A 17105-nucleotide genomic window follows, 5' to 3' on the forward strand; every position below is an offset into this window, starting at 1 on the left:
TCATGGGCTGGATACTCAAATGATTTTCCACTGTTGTTAACATTGCGGTATAGATAAATTGCTATGGCAGTCATAAATAAGGGAATGGTGTGCCCCGACTAAACATTCAACAAAACATAACAGTAGTCATCACTGTAGAACAATTTCAGCATGGATGTAAGAAATTATGATTATGATTTTCCCAGGTTAATCCATGATATCTGATTTTCCAACCTTCATGGAGTACATAATAAATGTACAGTTGAGATGATGAGGCTTCAGCTAGGCACAAGCATATTTTGACATACTGCAGTTCTAATAATTTTGGAAATATATTCAGTAGTTGCGCTTGCAGATTTGCACTTCATAGAAGACGGGATATTGGCCTCAGCGGAGGTCTCTGAGTGGCCTTTTAGTTCACTCAAGTTTTTATATTTGTAGCATTTCCCCAAGGGTGCTCCTGCACAAAACTATAGTGGTGTGTTTGGGAATAAATAGATGAAATGTAAGAAGCCAGTCTCTGCATTGCATGCAAAGCAGTAAAAGCATGAGTCTTTTATATAATAAGTGTTGATAAAATAAAATAAAAACACGTACCAGACACATGACAATTGATATTTGTCATAATTGTAGATCTTTATCACAAAACATATAGTTCTTAGAGCGGCTCCTGGAATTTTTTTTTAATGATTTAAGTTAAAGATAAGTTCTTTGAAAACTAAAAATGTATTTTCTCTTTAGGGCAGAATTGACACTGTCCTGAGAGTATGGTGTATGTTGCACAAAGACATGTTTATTTCCTACTGAAATATTTTATATGATTTGTGCTCTACATTTAAAGCTAATAATTTTTTTTATTGAGATGTTGATTCTGCATCTTTTTATGACCACGTTCATTTTATCCCACTAGGGGTCTCTCTTGCTCTCTCGTGTAACTGGTGGTCTTCTGAACGCTGCCTCAGATCATCTACAGGAGCTGTGGTTGCCATGGAAATAATTAGCTGTGAGATCTGCACATCTCCCCCCCACTCTAATTAGCTTTCTCAATTGCTTAATGATACATAGACCTGTGAAAGGGTTTCTTTCTCCCCCTCAACAAAAGCATTGATTTTCCCTCTCTTCCCCTCTCATTTCTACTGTTAACCCATTAGTGCCTCTTTCATGGGAACTTGAGCTGGGACTATTACACAGGAAAGGACTACAGTTTTTTCAGGTTCTTTCCTCTTCATGCTGAATTCCAAAATGGCCTGTATAGTAGTGTCAACATTATGGCCAATCTGCTGCGGACTGAAGTAACTAATGCACATCCTGTCAGTTATGATAATAATGTGGGCTCTAAGGCAAGAGTGCTTCTAATAATACCCCTACAGGAAGACACATTTGCAGGGGTTGCTATGTAAAGTGACCGTGTGCATGTCTGAAGGGAGAGCTCGAGGGCAGATGGCTGTCTCTACATGTTGACCTACCTGCAAATCAAGTCTGATGAGGACAAGCTCACTGAGGTGGAAAGGTGAGATGACATTGCTTCCACATACATTTTGTGCACCTTCAAAGCCACCCGGTAAACACCTTAATATACTGTTCGTTGCTTAGGGATTCTTTAATCTGCCTGTTTTGAAGGCAAACCAATCTGGGCTCAAACCTAAATCTAAATTTTGTATTTTGATTCTTAGTACACAAAGTTGCCCATCTATGAGACCGGATTATCTGATGGAGACAGTTTTATGTTCCAGCAACCAGAAGCAGACTACTGGCCCTTAGGATTAAAGCATGATGTTTCAGTTCTGAGTGAATTATGTATTAAAAAGGCAGATGCCTTCTTGCCCAAGGCTTTATATGTCCAGCATGGATACACTACGGTATGCTGGCTTTCTTCCACTTAAACTTGTGTTTAGCACAGTGCTCTTTGGTGATGAGCTGGACTCCCACTGCACCTCCACTCCACACTGCTTGGAGAACAGAGGCATAGCAAGGCTAATCAGTGTCTTGGCATCAGGCCTGCATGGCTATTGTGGATGCAGCCAATGACTGACTTGCGCAAGAGAGGGATTTAACTCGTTGCCTGAGGCAATATGATAATCTACGTGGTTTCTTTCAAGGAATTGAGACTAGAGTGCCACCCTCTTCCAACACATTTTATTTGAAAGGTTGTAAATAAAAAATGTAATTGAGCCCAGTCTTGAAATTGTTTGTTTTTAATAATTGGTACAGAACATCATGTTATTTTAAATATGAAAATAAGTTGTGATTTCATGACACACAATGTATTTATTTTCAATGTCTATACTTGTCTGCAACACACAGTTATTTTGATTATCAGTCAATATGCTTTTTATTTTTGATTGATTTGATGATTGGTCTATAAAATGTCTATAAAAATAACACCTTAAAGGTTGCCAGAGACCAAGATGATGTCATCATATATGCATATATATATATATATATATATATATATATATATATCTCAAAGATAAAAATCCTCACATTTGAGAAGACTGAACTGTAAAAAACAAACAAACAAAAAAAAAAACACCTAATACAATGTTAAACTAGTTTGTACAATGTTTCATACATGCCCATACCTTGATTTGGAGTGCAGAATTTTAGTGCAACAACATAGCTACACTGTCCATTTGCCCCTACTGTCTTCAAGCATCTTTGACTGGTTCAGTTTATTATAATACAATTATGCTTGCTGCTCTTTTGGGTGTGAGAGCAGCGTTCACTGGTTTTCCTCTCCGGGCCATTTGGTTGTTCTGACTTTTCTAACTGTTAAATGTAATTAATTGGCAACGGCAGATAGTGTTAGTTAATCATGTTTTGTTAGACCTGTTGGAAATGCGGGTAGAAGCCATTACCTGTGCATGCCTTTACTTTCCATTCCACAACACAATCTTAATTAAAACTCTTGGCACCAATTGTCTTTGCTGGCTTTGAACACAATGTTCATAGTTGGCAGCGCAGATGCCGAGATGCCACAGAAAGCTGTCTCTTGCTCGGCGCAGGAAGTCTTTAAGTCAGCCTACTTTGGGACACTGCCACAAAGGGGTAAAATCCAGCTTCGCCTACTTGGATTTGAGCCCTCTCCTTCATGTGTCATTGGGAGCCCATATGCTTGTTAGAGAGTGTGGGTTGTTTGCTGAGAGGGGAGGAGAACCAGGGGAGGTGTTTTCCCAGACAGGCATCGATCTCCCAAGGGTGTTCTTGTGGCTTCTCCAGCTTCCTCTCGTCCTAATCCCACTGTGCAGTGATAAATTGCACAACATCATGAGGTTGCAAGAAACTCTAAAGTGGTAGGGCCAAGGAAATGAAGACGGGCCTTGCAGAAATGGGAAGGAAAAATGTGTCCCTTTCCTAATGTGAATGAAATTCGAGAGCACTTTTTCAGGGTACAAATTGACAGACACAAAGCTCTGCCTTGTTGTTGATGTGATGCTCTGTCTTGCTTGTGGCTGGCTGAGTTGATTACTGCTGTGCCGAACATGCTGTTCCAGGATCAGCCACTCAGAGCCTGAAGCCAGCCGCGCTGCCTCTAGAATGTCTGGTATGGGGACAGTGTACTCAGCCTGGAATGGACCCAACACATTCATAGTTGTCAAACTCGTGTTGCCTGGGTTCCACCTCTCTGTCTGCCTGAGTCCTCTCCTCTCCCTTAGTTCCTCTTTTTGTTTCTCTGGAGAATCAGTCCTGCTGTGAGCCTCTGAATCTGGTCATTTGTCTTCTTGATGTTCACAATTAGTTTTCTTTCACTTTGTGTGTAATCAAGACACATTGTGTAATCTAGTGTCACCGGCATTCTGGCACTTGTGAACAAGCATCCTGAGTAGCACCTTGTGTTAGAGACTCAGGATATGAAAGCTTGATTTTTCTCCTCCTGGCGTATATATTTAAGTAGCCAAATGTTAATAAAAGTATAATATTTCCCATTAATTAAATTTAACGGTGCAATAGGGATTGTAGGATTTTTATACAAACTATTAGCAACATGGCCTTTTAAACATCTGATCCCACTGGTGTTCAGCAGTAAGCCATTCCATGACACACTATGACACATCCTCCTGCATTCAAAAGTGTGCTATTTTTGACACAGATTTCTCAACATTAGTCATGTCTGAGTGCACACAGTTTGGCTATGTTGTGCAACTTTTAAGTACAGCTTCCGTCAGTACATACTTTGTATGAGGAGGGCAGGGTCCTCAGACAATTTCAGCCACCTCGCTGCACAGGTGCTTGTTTTGATGCCACTTGTGTGTCACTCTAAAATGGGAGGATGCTTTATTTCAACTAGAAGTAAAATATGTTGAGTAGAGTCCTTTCCTGTTAAGTTTCTAAATTTTGGGTCCCAGACTCTGCAGAGAATGTTTGCCTCTGTGGGGAGGAACAATTTATTATTCAGATGCTGAATATTTTGACTACAGTGCATTCATACTGATATGCCCCTAAAGGTCGATTACCCATGGGCAGTTAAAGAACGGCTGCCTTCTAAATAAGATGTAGCTGTGTGTGTGTGAGTGAGTGAGTATGTGGAAGTAGGAATGCCTGTAAAAGTCAATGAATAAGTAATATTGTCCCCACAGAAACAATCAACATAACAGGTGTGAATGTGCATAAAAATGTGAAGCAGACTGTTGCTGTAACATAGCTTGTGAGCTCAGCAAATCTTTTCTGGATGGATAAAGGTGAAAAGTTGAGGTGCAGAGTGAGACTAACATCCCAATTGTTTTTACAACAAAAAACTAATTTATGAGGGAAAATAAACAGCCAATAGGATTCGAGCCCCTGTGACCGTGTGCCTGCCAGATTTTGGGAGGGGATGGAGGGGCGGGAACCCCCCCCCCCCCCTCGGTCAGTGTAGCCAGAGCACCCTGTCTTTGGCTTTGAGGCGTGGCAAATCCCATTTTGATGATAATATTGACACTACGTCAGAGGAACTTGCGCTATTTTTCTGAGTAACTCAGTCCTTTGGATTGAAGAAGAAGATTGACCGCAACAAACACAGACATTGAATCATTCAGAAGGTCAAGTCGTCTCTGACCATGGACAAATTCGTTCCTTTTCTTTTTTTTTTTTTCATAAATCATGAATAATTTTTATTTTATAGCTATTGACGTTTTACCTTAAATTAAATACAGTGCAACTTTGACTTGCATATAGCCTAATGATAGCCTATAATATCACTTCGGTTGGAATGTGGAGCAGAGATGATTTTTCATTCTGGCCTCTGAAAAGCCCCATTTCACCTCACTCCTCCCGGATTAAAATCTAGGGTTACCTAATCTCTCTTAATCTGAACTAAATCTGTCTAATCTGCATAAAAAATTACACTCACTGAAGTGTAGGCCGCGAATAATCAGTGGAGGTGAAACCTCCTGCGCGCCGTGAGTTCTCCCAGGAGAGCATTTGGACACTGCACACGTTGCACGCCACAGTTTGTTACGCACAAGACCGATCAAACACTGTATTTTTAAGACAAAACCCCTTGTCGAGCAGGAATTTCCCCATGGGTAGTTTTTAGATGGTCTTGTTTTATTACGGCTGGACGTAGAGGCTGGCACACAAAGCGCCGTGTGACGCTCCGCCAGAAAGATCATTATGCAGAGTTTTGAATAAGAATTTGGGTTTTGCTCCCTCCGTTCATATGAGAAATGGCAAAGAGAGCAGGCGAGAGAAAGAAGGAGAGAGAGTTCGGGATTTCGTTGTAGTCATGTTCGGAGTATTGATTTCGTGAGCGCACTCCAATTGGCAGCATCTCCACTACAGCGCCGGCGCGTCATCCTCGGTTCACATCGACGGAACGAGTTGTAAGCAAATGAGAACATGTGTGGGATCTGAGAGAGTGAGAAAAGGCAAGGGGGAAAGAGGAGAGCAAGAGGAGGAGTGATAAAAGCCAATTTTATCAACCTGTCAAGTGGATACAACATTTGATTGCTGGACTATTTTTTTTTCTTTTCTTTAGATTTTTCAGACGGGGAATTTATCGATTCGTCACATGCGCACGCCTCTTCATTATAATTGCAGACAGTTGGGTGCTGTTCAGGCTGAATGGACTTGAATGTGCCGCTGCCAGCTTAATCCGTGCAGACTGGAAGATTTAATAATTCACGGTAATCACGCATTATCGCCTCAGTGGATGGTCTCTACGCAGCCCTGGTGATTTCTCCCCTCTTTCTCCATTCTTCCTGTTGTCTTCTGGAGGATTTATCGACGACTGCTTTGCAAATATGCTCCTTATCTGAAATATCATCTGTTGCTGCAACTGGATTGAAAAGCCCCCATGACTGGCTCTGACACGCGTTTGAGATTGACTGACTTGAGGTGATGTGGACTGTTGAATAAGAAGCATTTTAATCAGCGTTTGATATTTTACTCCTGGTAAAATGGACGACAAATTATTATTACTTTTATTACTTCTCTTATCTCTACACGCGAGGCTGTGATTTTGCTTGTATATTCATCATGATCCTTCTACTCAGCTGGATTGCCTCTTATTGATTCAAACTGTACGCTTAATAGCAGAATTACAGGGCGAATTTCAACGTGAATTTCATTCAAGACACTGGGATACGGGGATCGTGGAGGTATTTCCCTCCCTTGCTCTTCGTTTGATTTATTCCATTTTCAACTGAAGGGTCAATGTTGATGATGGAGGACGACGAATTAGACGCTCATCAGGTTGATTCGGATTTCGAGCCGCAAAGCCGGCCTCGCTCATGCACCTGGCCGCTGCCTTGCCCGGAGGATTTCCCCGGTGGACACGAGGTCAGCGGGGGTCTTCCACTGGCCAACATCAAGGTGGAACCAGAGGACGTCCCGGCTTGCAGAGCGGGGCTCGTGGGCGGAACGCCGGGAGAGCTGAAGCATCCAGCCGGCGCCCCGGCACCCACAGGCGCGACGCACCCATGCCTGGCTGGCGCGGCGCTCGATGTGACCGGACCGCTGCGCAAAGCCAAATCCTCGCGGCGGAACGCGTGGGGGAACCAGTCCTACGCGGATCTCATTACCCGCGCAATTGAGAGCACCCCAGAAAAGAGACTCACGCTGTCACAGATATACGACTGGATGGTCCGTTATGTGCCCTATTTCAAGGATAAGGGCGACAGTAATAGCTCAGCGGGCTGGAAGGTAAGGAATAAGACACACGATTTGTTGAGGTGTTAATCAGTGTCAAGTGAGAATATAGAGTATTATTCTTAGTCACTAAGCCATTATGATTTTTTTCACCCCTCGTGCCACACACATGTCACCGTGGGATTCCGTGTCGGTTACGCATGAATGGTGCCATGCGTTATCTTGTCTTAGTTCATTACTGCCGTCAGTCATTCTAATAGATCATTGACGGCAGAATGTAATAGACTAGAGTGGAGTCTCTTGCTGTGTGTGTAACAAGGCAATGCTCATCCCAGCTTGCAGAGAGGAGCTCATGGTGCATGGGCAACAGCGTCCGTAGTAGTGCATGAAATCCTTTCACTAGGAGCAGAACCACAGTGGTTAATGATTTATTCCCATATCTGCTGCGAATAAATATGTCCGTTAAATAGAAGAGCCATTGAATTTAATGCAAATAGGCAGCACAGACTCTTCTTCTACTCATCAGTTTTACCCACATCTACAAATCCACAGAGAGACAATTGTAAGAGATCACAGGTCAGCTGTCCACAATGTAAATATTCAGAGGGGTGTTCACAGCTGACCACAGTCCACCACAGCTGCTTGTCTGGCTGAGAGCCTAGAGTAACCTCCTGGACATCTGCCCATGTTATCAGCCTCTGCTCCCAGCCTCATCTTGTTTCTATTCATTATGGCCATCCGAGGACAGGGAGAAGGGGCAGGGAGATTAACAGGGCAGAAATGCTTGTCCCGATGGTGCACCTTTGATGGGCTGACACCTTGAGACAATAGATGTTAAGTTTGCATTGCATTGTGTGAGACATTAAGAACCCGTACAGTATGATAGATAGCTCTTTGTGGATGCATTGTCAGTTGTCATAATGTTGCTCTAAACTGTTCATCATGTTATACCTGGGCCTGTTTATCTGGTTTGTACTAAAGGAAACCCACTAAATGAGATTTGTAGATGAATTCACATTGGCCAGCCATACCTCTTTTCCAGCATAAACCCATTACTGAATAGTCTGCTAATGCTTATTGCTAAATGTATCCCATTAAATAGGCTACTTACAGGAAGAATTATTGAGTTGGCAGCATCACATGATTTCTACTCCTCCAGAACTATCTCAGCGTGTCATTCATATCATCAGATACAATCAAAGACCAAAATCATGGCACATGTCCACAACATGCTCTCATATTTCTGTCTTTCTGAGGAAATGGACGTTAAAACTTGTTGCATTGCTGTTGCATAACATAAACTCACCGCTTGAGTTGAGTCTCCTCAGCCTTAAGGCCTCAGCTTTAATCACAAGCACCTGACTGACACCTTAAGCCTGTCCCATTAAACGGAACCCTGCTAAGGTGTGTCTCCAGGTAGACTTAGTTTCATTACCCCTGCACTTGCATGAAGAGTCTTCAACCACAGGGCCTATTTATCTTTAGCGCCAAATTCCCAGTCTGCTATTTGTGAAACTGCAAATTAGGGGGGGGGTTGACAGTGGCAGTCTGAGGTCCTGGGCTATTTCAGGCCACAGGCGAGACAAGGGGCCCATTCCAGGTAATGATGGGGCATTAGGTAAGTCGTTTAAAGCAGGCAGCCATAACATAAGTAACAGGGCTGACCTGGTTTTGGTCAGATACAGAACGGTCACGTAGGAGTCACATGTGTGGCTTACTTGCAGGAAACAAACAAACAGCAGATGGAAATATTGTCACTTAGCAGAATACATGTGTGCGCAGTAATACCCTAATTTCTGATGTAACTGCGTACATGGGCTCTTGCAGGCAATGTGTTCAACTTTTAAGTGAATTTGGCTCGTCAAATGAGAATTCCATTTGAATTTGCAGCATTTTGAATACATAATGACGCCCTGTAGAATATTTCTTTGCTGAGAATGTGACAGAAAGGCCATAAATCTTTTCACTGCTTGACAAGAAATGTACATGCTAATTATTCCATTAAGGTAGTTATGGAATAAAAAAGGTGGGGAACATAAACCATTATCTGTTTTATGAGAGATTAACAGCAAGGTTGTATGTAAAACCAAGTTTGACAAGGTTAATAGGAAGTCGCATCTTCAGATTGAGTCCATAGGACCTGAAATCATGCTTCTTCCCCCCACACAAAACAGGTGCACTCTCATACATGTAATTTTACTATCATATCAGGCAATTATATTTGACAGAAGCATTTGCAAGTTGGAAAACACTACTTGTACTATCCACTACATTTTCATCTCAATCAAAAATATTACACACGAGCAAAGCATTTGATGCCAAACAGCCTGCTTTTTTTCTGTTGTGACAGGAAAGGGAGAAATAAAAAGATAAAAGAATTGTTGGTAAGCTGCTGATGAAATGAAATGAAATTAAGTGGTATAGCTTTGCTGTTTGGGTAGGAGGTAGGTGGGTGGGTGGGGGTTGGGGTTGAGAGTGGTGGTGGACGACCAAGTAAAAGTAAAGGAACCCCGCAAGCTCCAGATATATGGCGGTTCTAGGAAAATAATCTTCCAAAGCAGGTTGTGTGTTGTAAATTATGCTGCCATGACTGATATTGGGAAGGATGTCATGGCAGCTTGATGATGGATACTAGACAGCCAGTACACCTAGACAGCACCATTAAGCTCCTATAAATACCTAATGGCTTCTGACTTCTAGGAAGGATGCAGTATTCTTAGGTCATGGCTTTCTAATCACCTCCTTACCGAAGAGACATTACGTAGAATTGTGTACGTTTGAACCCGATTACGCTTACCACTAGGGTGCTGGTCACTACTGCACTATGGATTACAGGCAACTTCACTGACCTGTATTTTCCATTGTTCTGTAATTAAGCTGATCCAACATAGAAATTAGAGTCTGAACTAAAGTTAGCAATTGACTCTGAGGCCATGTATATATGGTTGTGTTTTATGTCTTTATAGCTAATTATAAATGAGTATAAGCATCCATGGGTGGATGCATACTGCATTTGTGCGTGGGAGGAGCACATGTCAATTGCAACAAAGCATTTGGTTTGGTAGTGCTGTGTGTGTCTTTGTGGGGGCTAGTGCAGGGGGAGGGGCTGTCTGCTTCTATAGCCGTGTGTGTTTGGGCCCACTGATTGGTCTGACAGCATGTCATTGTAGAGAATGGTGCGTAGCCTCGTTCTTGACTTCATAATGCCTATAATGGTGGGGTTTAAAGGGAACTTGGTGAGGGGATTGCCTTGTAGGCGCCCAGAAGTTCATTAACTTCAAGGGGGTTGGATAATGCCATTGTTACGCTGCAGGGGTTTACTTTATTGTATATGTCAGCATGGGTTGTTACGGGATACAAAAATCCATAAAACACTAAGCTTTTGGTGTATTAAATAGAAATGTTTGATGCATGCCTCTAAGATATCATTACATTGTATCGTATACATTATATTTTGGGTGTATGCAATTGCAATAACAATGCATCTGTGAAGAATTTGTCTGTTTCTTTAATGTACAACACATAGTTTTCCCTGTCTGTGTTTATGGTGCAGGGCTTTTACCAGCACTTATAGCAGTCAGATGCCAGCGGATTGTGCAGCAGGTTGGCAAGGGTGCCAGGCAGTCACTCAGACACTTTAATCCAAAGAGACTAGACAGTTATTTATAAAATGTTTTTAGGTAGAGGTCTTTGCAGGGCCAGCAGGGCAAAGGGTCATGTGGCTTCCTTTATTGACAAAAATCAGACAGACCAGAAAGATGGAGCTCCCAAAAAAAAAGGATTTGACAGCGACTGTAGAGCAGGGAAAAGGAAAGACAAACTGCACGTGAGGAAATGAAGAGGAGATGTCTCTCTGGGTATATGTATAGTCTTATCTTCTGCAAAGGCACATAACCCCTGTCTCCACAGGCAGTAGTATTTATAACAGTGCTGGATCATATCACTTTATCTAATTGATTTATAGGTAAAGAGACAGACAGGCTCTCGTAGTCCTGTCACTATGCACGGGCTCCAGCAGCTGCAGTAGAGAAACACTTGTCAAATATGAGGGATATGAGTGTCAAGTGTGCAGCAGAGAGTGTGTTTGACAGAAGCTTAGCATGAAGTGGAGAGACTTGAAACTTTCGGAGTGTGCAGAGTTGTGTGTGTGTGTAGAAATGCATGCTTGTGTCGCTTGATGAGGGTTGGGGAGTCTAGAGAACTGGAAACTATCCTAGACTTCAGCTGATTCATATTTTATCCTCCGTCTTGGCTCAGGGGAGCAGAGTAATTTGAGAGTGCACACACACACACACACACACACACACACACACTTACGCATTCAGAAAATGAGAGCATATGATGCATGCTGGACAGATTTATGGTGTAGGATTATGAGCACCTTACATCTCCCCTTGGCTCCTGCAGCCGGAGCCAGGTTGGGTTCAGGCAGTATATTCAGGTTGAGTCGGGTATCTGATGCCAAGAAGCCCGTTCTCATTGCCTTTCCCCCTGCAGCCATGGCAGTTCATTTCTCACTGAAAATGATTAATGTACATGCAAATTACCAAAGCATGGGCATGCATTCAAATATGTGAGACAGCAATCAGTAGACAGTAATATGAAAAACAATACAAGTTTGCCTTTGATATTACTTCGCTCTCTTTTTATCACTCCATCTAGCAGACACCCATGTTATCGCCTCTTTAATCTCACTGCCTTTCTGTTTCGTTCCATCCATCTATTAGACATTCTCTACATTTTTTCTGTCTTAGTGGTTTCTGGCACGAGGGCCAATTGAGGTGAGGAGTCTTTCTCAAGGGAGCTGTGGCGTCAGGATTTTGAGCTTTAGTTGTCTCCTGCCAACGATGCAGACTGCCTTAAGCAGCGTGCCTCCTCTTATCTTAAGAGAAATCTCATATCTCACATTATCTCAGAGATAATAGGATAACAATTCTGGATTTTCTCCAGCTCGACTCTTCTCAGCTACTGGGTCTTTTGGAGCAGAATACAAGGAGACGAGACCGTCAAGTTTCCAATTCGACAGGGCTGAACTAATTTGGATGTTCTTCTCAGCTGAACCGAACTTCAGCAGTTGAAGCATTTCTTACCAAGCTTATTACCCATTCCTCTGCACTTTTAGTTTATTTTTTACACCCGTTTGGTGACATTTCTCAGAATATTAAATACTTCTTTCAGTTCATTTTCCCTCTAAACTAAAAAAAGCATAGTGAAGCACTGAGACATTGTCATTCTTTTCCCATTGCACTATTTACAGTGATGGTTTCCACTAGTCCTTCTGGCTCATGCGGCAACACATTTGCACGAAACACACAACACACTTGTGCCTCCTCAAACCACCCATGGAGGAACACTCTGTTCTTGGGTGGGGTAAATCATTTTTGGAAGAGGAGGGGGCTGACCAAGAGTGGATTCCACTTTCTGTGGTGCTGTTTTGCTGTCTGATTTGTTTTGAAACCTGTCTGACTCGCGGCGATTGGCTCATATGGAAGGCGTGGCCCTGTTTGGTGAGCGCCCGCGGATTTCTTGGCAAAACCTTTTACAGCTGCAGGGACAGAATGTGGTTTGTGTTTCTCTCTGAGGCTATGTAAGTTTGATGTCATGGAGGTTTGACGGGAGGGAGTGAGGGGGGCGGCAGCCTTCAGTGTTAAACCAGTCCTGGGAGATTATAACAAATCTTTTTTTATTTTTAGGGAATAGGCTATGAAATTGGGGTGGGAACAGAAAGTGGTCTTTTTCTGTTTAAGGGTGTGTACATAATATGCCATGTTAATGCTGCTGGACATACAGTGGGCTCTAGGCATACAGCCACAATACCCACATTTCAATAAAATTGGAGATAAAGTCACTTCCTGCTCAATTACCCTCCAGCCACATACAGTTGATACCAGTATCCCTGTGACGTGTAGTCTTACCAATAAAAACTCCATTTATTGCTTATATTCTGCTAGGTTTACTGAACAAGAATAGAGGGAGGGTTTACAGATCTTTGTCAGCTGAGGTAATAGAAATATTACTCTCAGAATACACTTGTTAGAATAAAGCATTTTTCATTCATGACCATAAATACTTTCCAAAATGACTAATAGGCAATAAATGACTCATCATCTAATAGCTGGCTCAGGAATGAAATGCCTCGGTATGCTGTTTCCCAATGTAATATGGTTAGGAACACGGCCATTGTTATTACACATGCTTGATCAGCAGAGTAAGCTGAGTGGACAGGATTCACACATGAAAAGTGTTTTTTTTCCTAATATGTGAGATATTTTCAAATTCAGTTAAGTGTTATGTTGAAGTAGCTTATTCTACTGCAGAATAAAGTCTGTCAGTTTCAATATGATGGCAGCGGATGGAGTTATTTTGTCCCATTGAAACGTTGTTTGTATTACAAATGTGGTAAATGGCTTTGGATATTCACTTCAGCGTGTGATTCAAATGTGTTGACCTTCGTGGTGCTAGAAATTTTGGTCTCCGTGTGTAGCAGCATGCTTGTTGCTCATCTGTGTCAATGTACATAATGTGTGATTGTGTGTGTGTGTGTGTGTTTATGTTTAGGAGTGTATTTCTCTCCCTTTTCCCTGCATCAGTGTATGTCTGTGTGTGCATGTGGGTGTGTTGGATAGGGGGGGTTGATGGGCTCAGTGGGAGCTCAGGTCCCGGGGGAACAGCTCTCGTTAATAATTCAGACGAGGCTCATTATCAAGGCAGCGCAGATTTCTCCCTGATTCCACCTTAATTGCAGGCAGGCTGCTCCACTCAGGCAGGCGGTAGTCACGCTGGGTCGACTTTCTCTGTCTTTTTCTCTACCACTACAGGGCCTGCTCTGCTCCACTCTGTTCTGTTCCGTCTCCGGTACTCACCTCTATCACAGCAAGATGGCCTCAGGCTAGCCTACTCCATATTAGTGTACACCTTAATAGCCGTAACACACTATGAATATGTTATTTATTTGTACTTAAAGATGTGCCTCATATATTTCTGATTACATACAGAGCATGCACTGTTTGGGTATCGCTATGTAATGTTTTGTTATACTGGCCAACAAAGACGCAGTCTGCAGGATGATGTGGTAGGTTGTAGAGCTGAAACAACAGGGCGATTACTCGATCAGCTGAACATTTTCATAATCATGACAAATACCAAACCATTTGCTGTTTCCAGCCTCTTAGATGTGAAGTTTTGCTATTTTTCTTGGTTTTATATCATTACAAGTGAAATATTTTTAGATTTTGGACTGGTGGTTAGACAAAACAAAACATTATCCTGCATTCTTTACAGTTTTCTGACATTTTGTAGACTAAACAATTCATTGATTAGTAGTAATCTAATCTAATCGATAAGGAAAATAAAAATATTCATTAGTTAATCATTAGTTGCTGCTCTTGTAGGTTATATGATTTACAGTTAATTGTGATTGAACTATCATTTCTATATTTCAGCTCCATAAATCCATATAATGCCTTCACACTACACAAAGCCTAAAGTGTTTTGTTTGGTTATATGCTTTGTGAAATATTATGATGGCAGGCTTATCCTTGAAATAGCCAATAGCACGTTATCATACTGATGACTGTAGAACGTATGTTGTCAGGATTGATATCAGACTGCAATAATACTCCTCTTCATGCCCATCTATAGGCTTATGTAATGCATCTTGTCTTCATAATTTACACTGACTGATGGGTTTCCATTCAGTCCATTCAGTGAAGCCCTGCCGAAAGAGCAACATAAGGGGCCTGATCTTGTCATACATGTATATGAATATTTCAAATCAAGTCATTGTAACTAGATGGGGGCTTTAGATAAACAACACAGATGCTTCTTCCTTTTGATTTCACTATAAGATGAAGTGCGCTCCAAGCTGTATTTCTCTTCCAGCCACAAAACTCGCTTCCCACAAATCAGGGTGCCCATATTTCCTAATTCAATTTTTCTCTTCGTCGGATATCTCTTCCTGTATGCAAGGGATTGATGGCCGTGTCCATGTGCATGTGTGTAAATGTGTGTGTTTACTTGCATGCATATTGCCATGTCTGTCCCTGAGAAAGAGATGATATATGCTGAGCTAAACGGTATATTTCACAACGCTCCATCTCCGGACCCTTCCTGGCAGCCATGTGCCGGGTCGCTCGCTCCTCTCTGCCTGTCCATCAAGCCCCTTGTCAGGAGCCAAACATTGTGGGAGGGGAAAGGAGAGCGTATAAGGGCCGTCGATCAGTTTACCTGAGCTTGGCGGCCCCTGCAAGTGATGGAGGGAGCCGCCTCACAAAGGGAAATGTAGTTAACGTTGACAGATCGGAGCAGGTGGATAGAAAAAAAGGAGGGGAGAGGAGGATTAGCAAGAGTTATGTTCAAGAAAGATGCTTGTTATGCTAATGGCTGGTGGATGTGCTGCGGCTGGGCGCCTGTGGCTGATGGATGGCGCTCTGGAGGTCACCTCAGGTAGAGGCTGGTCAGGAACCAGCGCAGCACCCTGCTGAGCTGTGATGTCTGCTTGCCTGTGCTGAAAAAGAGGAAAACTGACCTTGGAAAAAGATCACTTTACATGTGTGGTTCTGCCTGGGCGTGTACATTTGTATGTGTAAAACTACCCATGTGTGAGCAAATCTGTGTGGGAGCCAGCATATGTGTGGGGAGGTTACAGGATTGGGGCGAGGTTGTCGGGTTATGAGTTGACTGTGAGACCAGCTGGGATTGAGGGGGAAGGTGTGTGTGTGTGTGTGTGTGTGTGTGTGTGTGTGTGTTTTGTGTTGAGTTGGAAGCATGGTCAGGCGGGGGGGGGGGGGGTGAAATTATTCCCTCCCCAATTGGATTTGTATGTCAGTGGCATGAATCTGGGTCAGGACACTGGGTCTGGTGTTTAGTATGCTGACCGTGTGAGGTCTGAACTCCGAGTCTGCTCATAGCCCTGAATGAACCCAGCACGTCTGCCTCGCTCTGTCTCCTCTGTCTCCTCTTCCCCTTTCTCCTTCGTTTTCTCCTATTGCCGAGAGCCTTTTTCTATCCCCTCCTCTGTCTCTCTGCCTTTTTTCTTTCCGGACCCCAGGCTTTTTTTTTTTCAGTCACTCACGGCCTTCTCTTCTCTCCTCACTTGTTCTATTTCACACTCTCTGTCCTCCCCACAAAGTAGCCTTTTTATCACAAATTTCCCTCTTCCCTCGCTCATTTCTCCTGCTCCTTTCATGTGCTTTTGAAATCCCCTTTTCATCTTTAGCTCTCTCTCTCTCTCGCCTGTTCTCTGCCACACACACACACGCACGCACGCACGCACACACGCACGCACGCACACAAACGCACACAAACACTGGCTCATTCAGTCATTCTTTTATTATCCCAAAACTAAAGTGATAAATGGCTCTCTTTCTTCTCTGTAAATGTCACTCGGGGAATTGTCTCTGCTCATTGATTGACTGGAGTGGAAGGATGGCCACACATGCACATGCGCCAGTCACACACTCAGACTAAAAAAGGGAATGGCAGAAGAAGAAGAGAGCGACAGGGAAATGATCTATCATTAGAAGTACAGCTTGGCTGGGACTGCAGCCATCAGGGTTAACATCTGGTCCTCACAGGTTCAGCTTTCTCTCAGAGGCTGATGCATCATTTGAAGAACTTGCGCGGTTGGCTTATAACGAAGCATCAATTCTCAACAGGACTTGGCATTCACAGGAGTGCTGGGAAGCTGGAGCTCAACAACGGATCAATCACAGTTAAACAATCTGAGCTGGCAGACCGAGCCGGTCTTGCCATTCTTTTCTTTCTAAAGTGATGTGACACAGAATGCATAAGTGTTATTCCCAGTTTGATCATTTGACTTTAGTTTATCCTAAACTGTCAGAAAAGTGCAGGCCATTGAAATAAGCATAAAAGCCATTGTTCAGACCAGTGCACCACGTGTGTGTGTGTGTGTGTGTGTGTGTGTGTGTGTGTACGAAAGTAGGGGTTAATAATGCTCAGTCATTTTCTTAATGTCTCATTCAACCTGCCTCAGGCGCTGCAGCTTGATAAAGGTCAAGACTACTGGTGGTTACATGTCGTCTTCCCTTATTTCATTC

At 42.9% G+C, this 17105-nt stretch overlaps 1 protein-coding gene across 1 annotated transcript in view; it reads left to right on the forward strand.

The window, feature by feature from the left end:
• The first annotated feature begins 5656 nt into the window (after positions 1-5656).
• Positions 5657-17105, forward strand: part of LOC119897312 (forkhead box protein O3-like) — a 30569-nt gene continuing 19120 nt past the window's right edge. The window contains exon 1 of the mRNA XM_038710925.1: positions 5657-7101. Coding sequence (XP_038566853.1) covers positions 6613-7101 — 489 coding nt within the window. The 5' untranslated portion in view covers positions 5657-6612. The remainder of the gene's footprint in view (positions 7102-17105) is intronic.

This window comes from Micropterus salmoides, unplaced genomic scaffold (genome assembly GCF_014851395.1).
Source record: "Micropterus salmoides isolate LMB-PRFRI ecotype aquatic unplaced genomic scaffold, ASM1485139v1 Ms_hic_scaffold_11, whole genome shotgun sequence".
Lineage (NCBI taxonomy): Eukaryota > Metazoa > Chordata > Actinopteri > Centrarchiformes > Centrarchidae > Micropterus > Micropterus salmoides.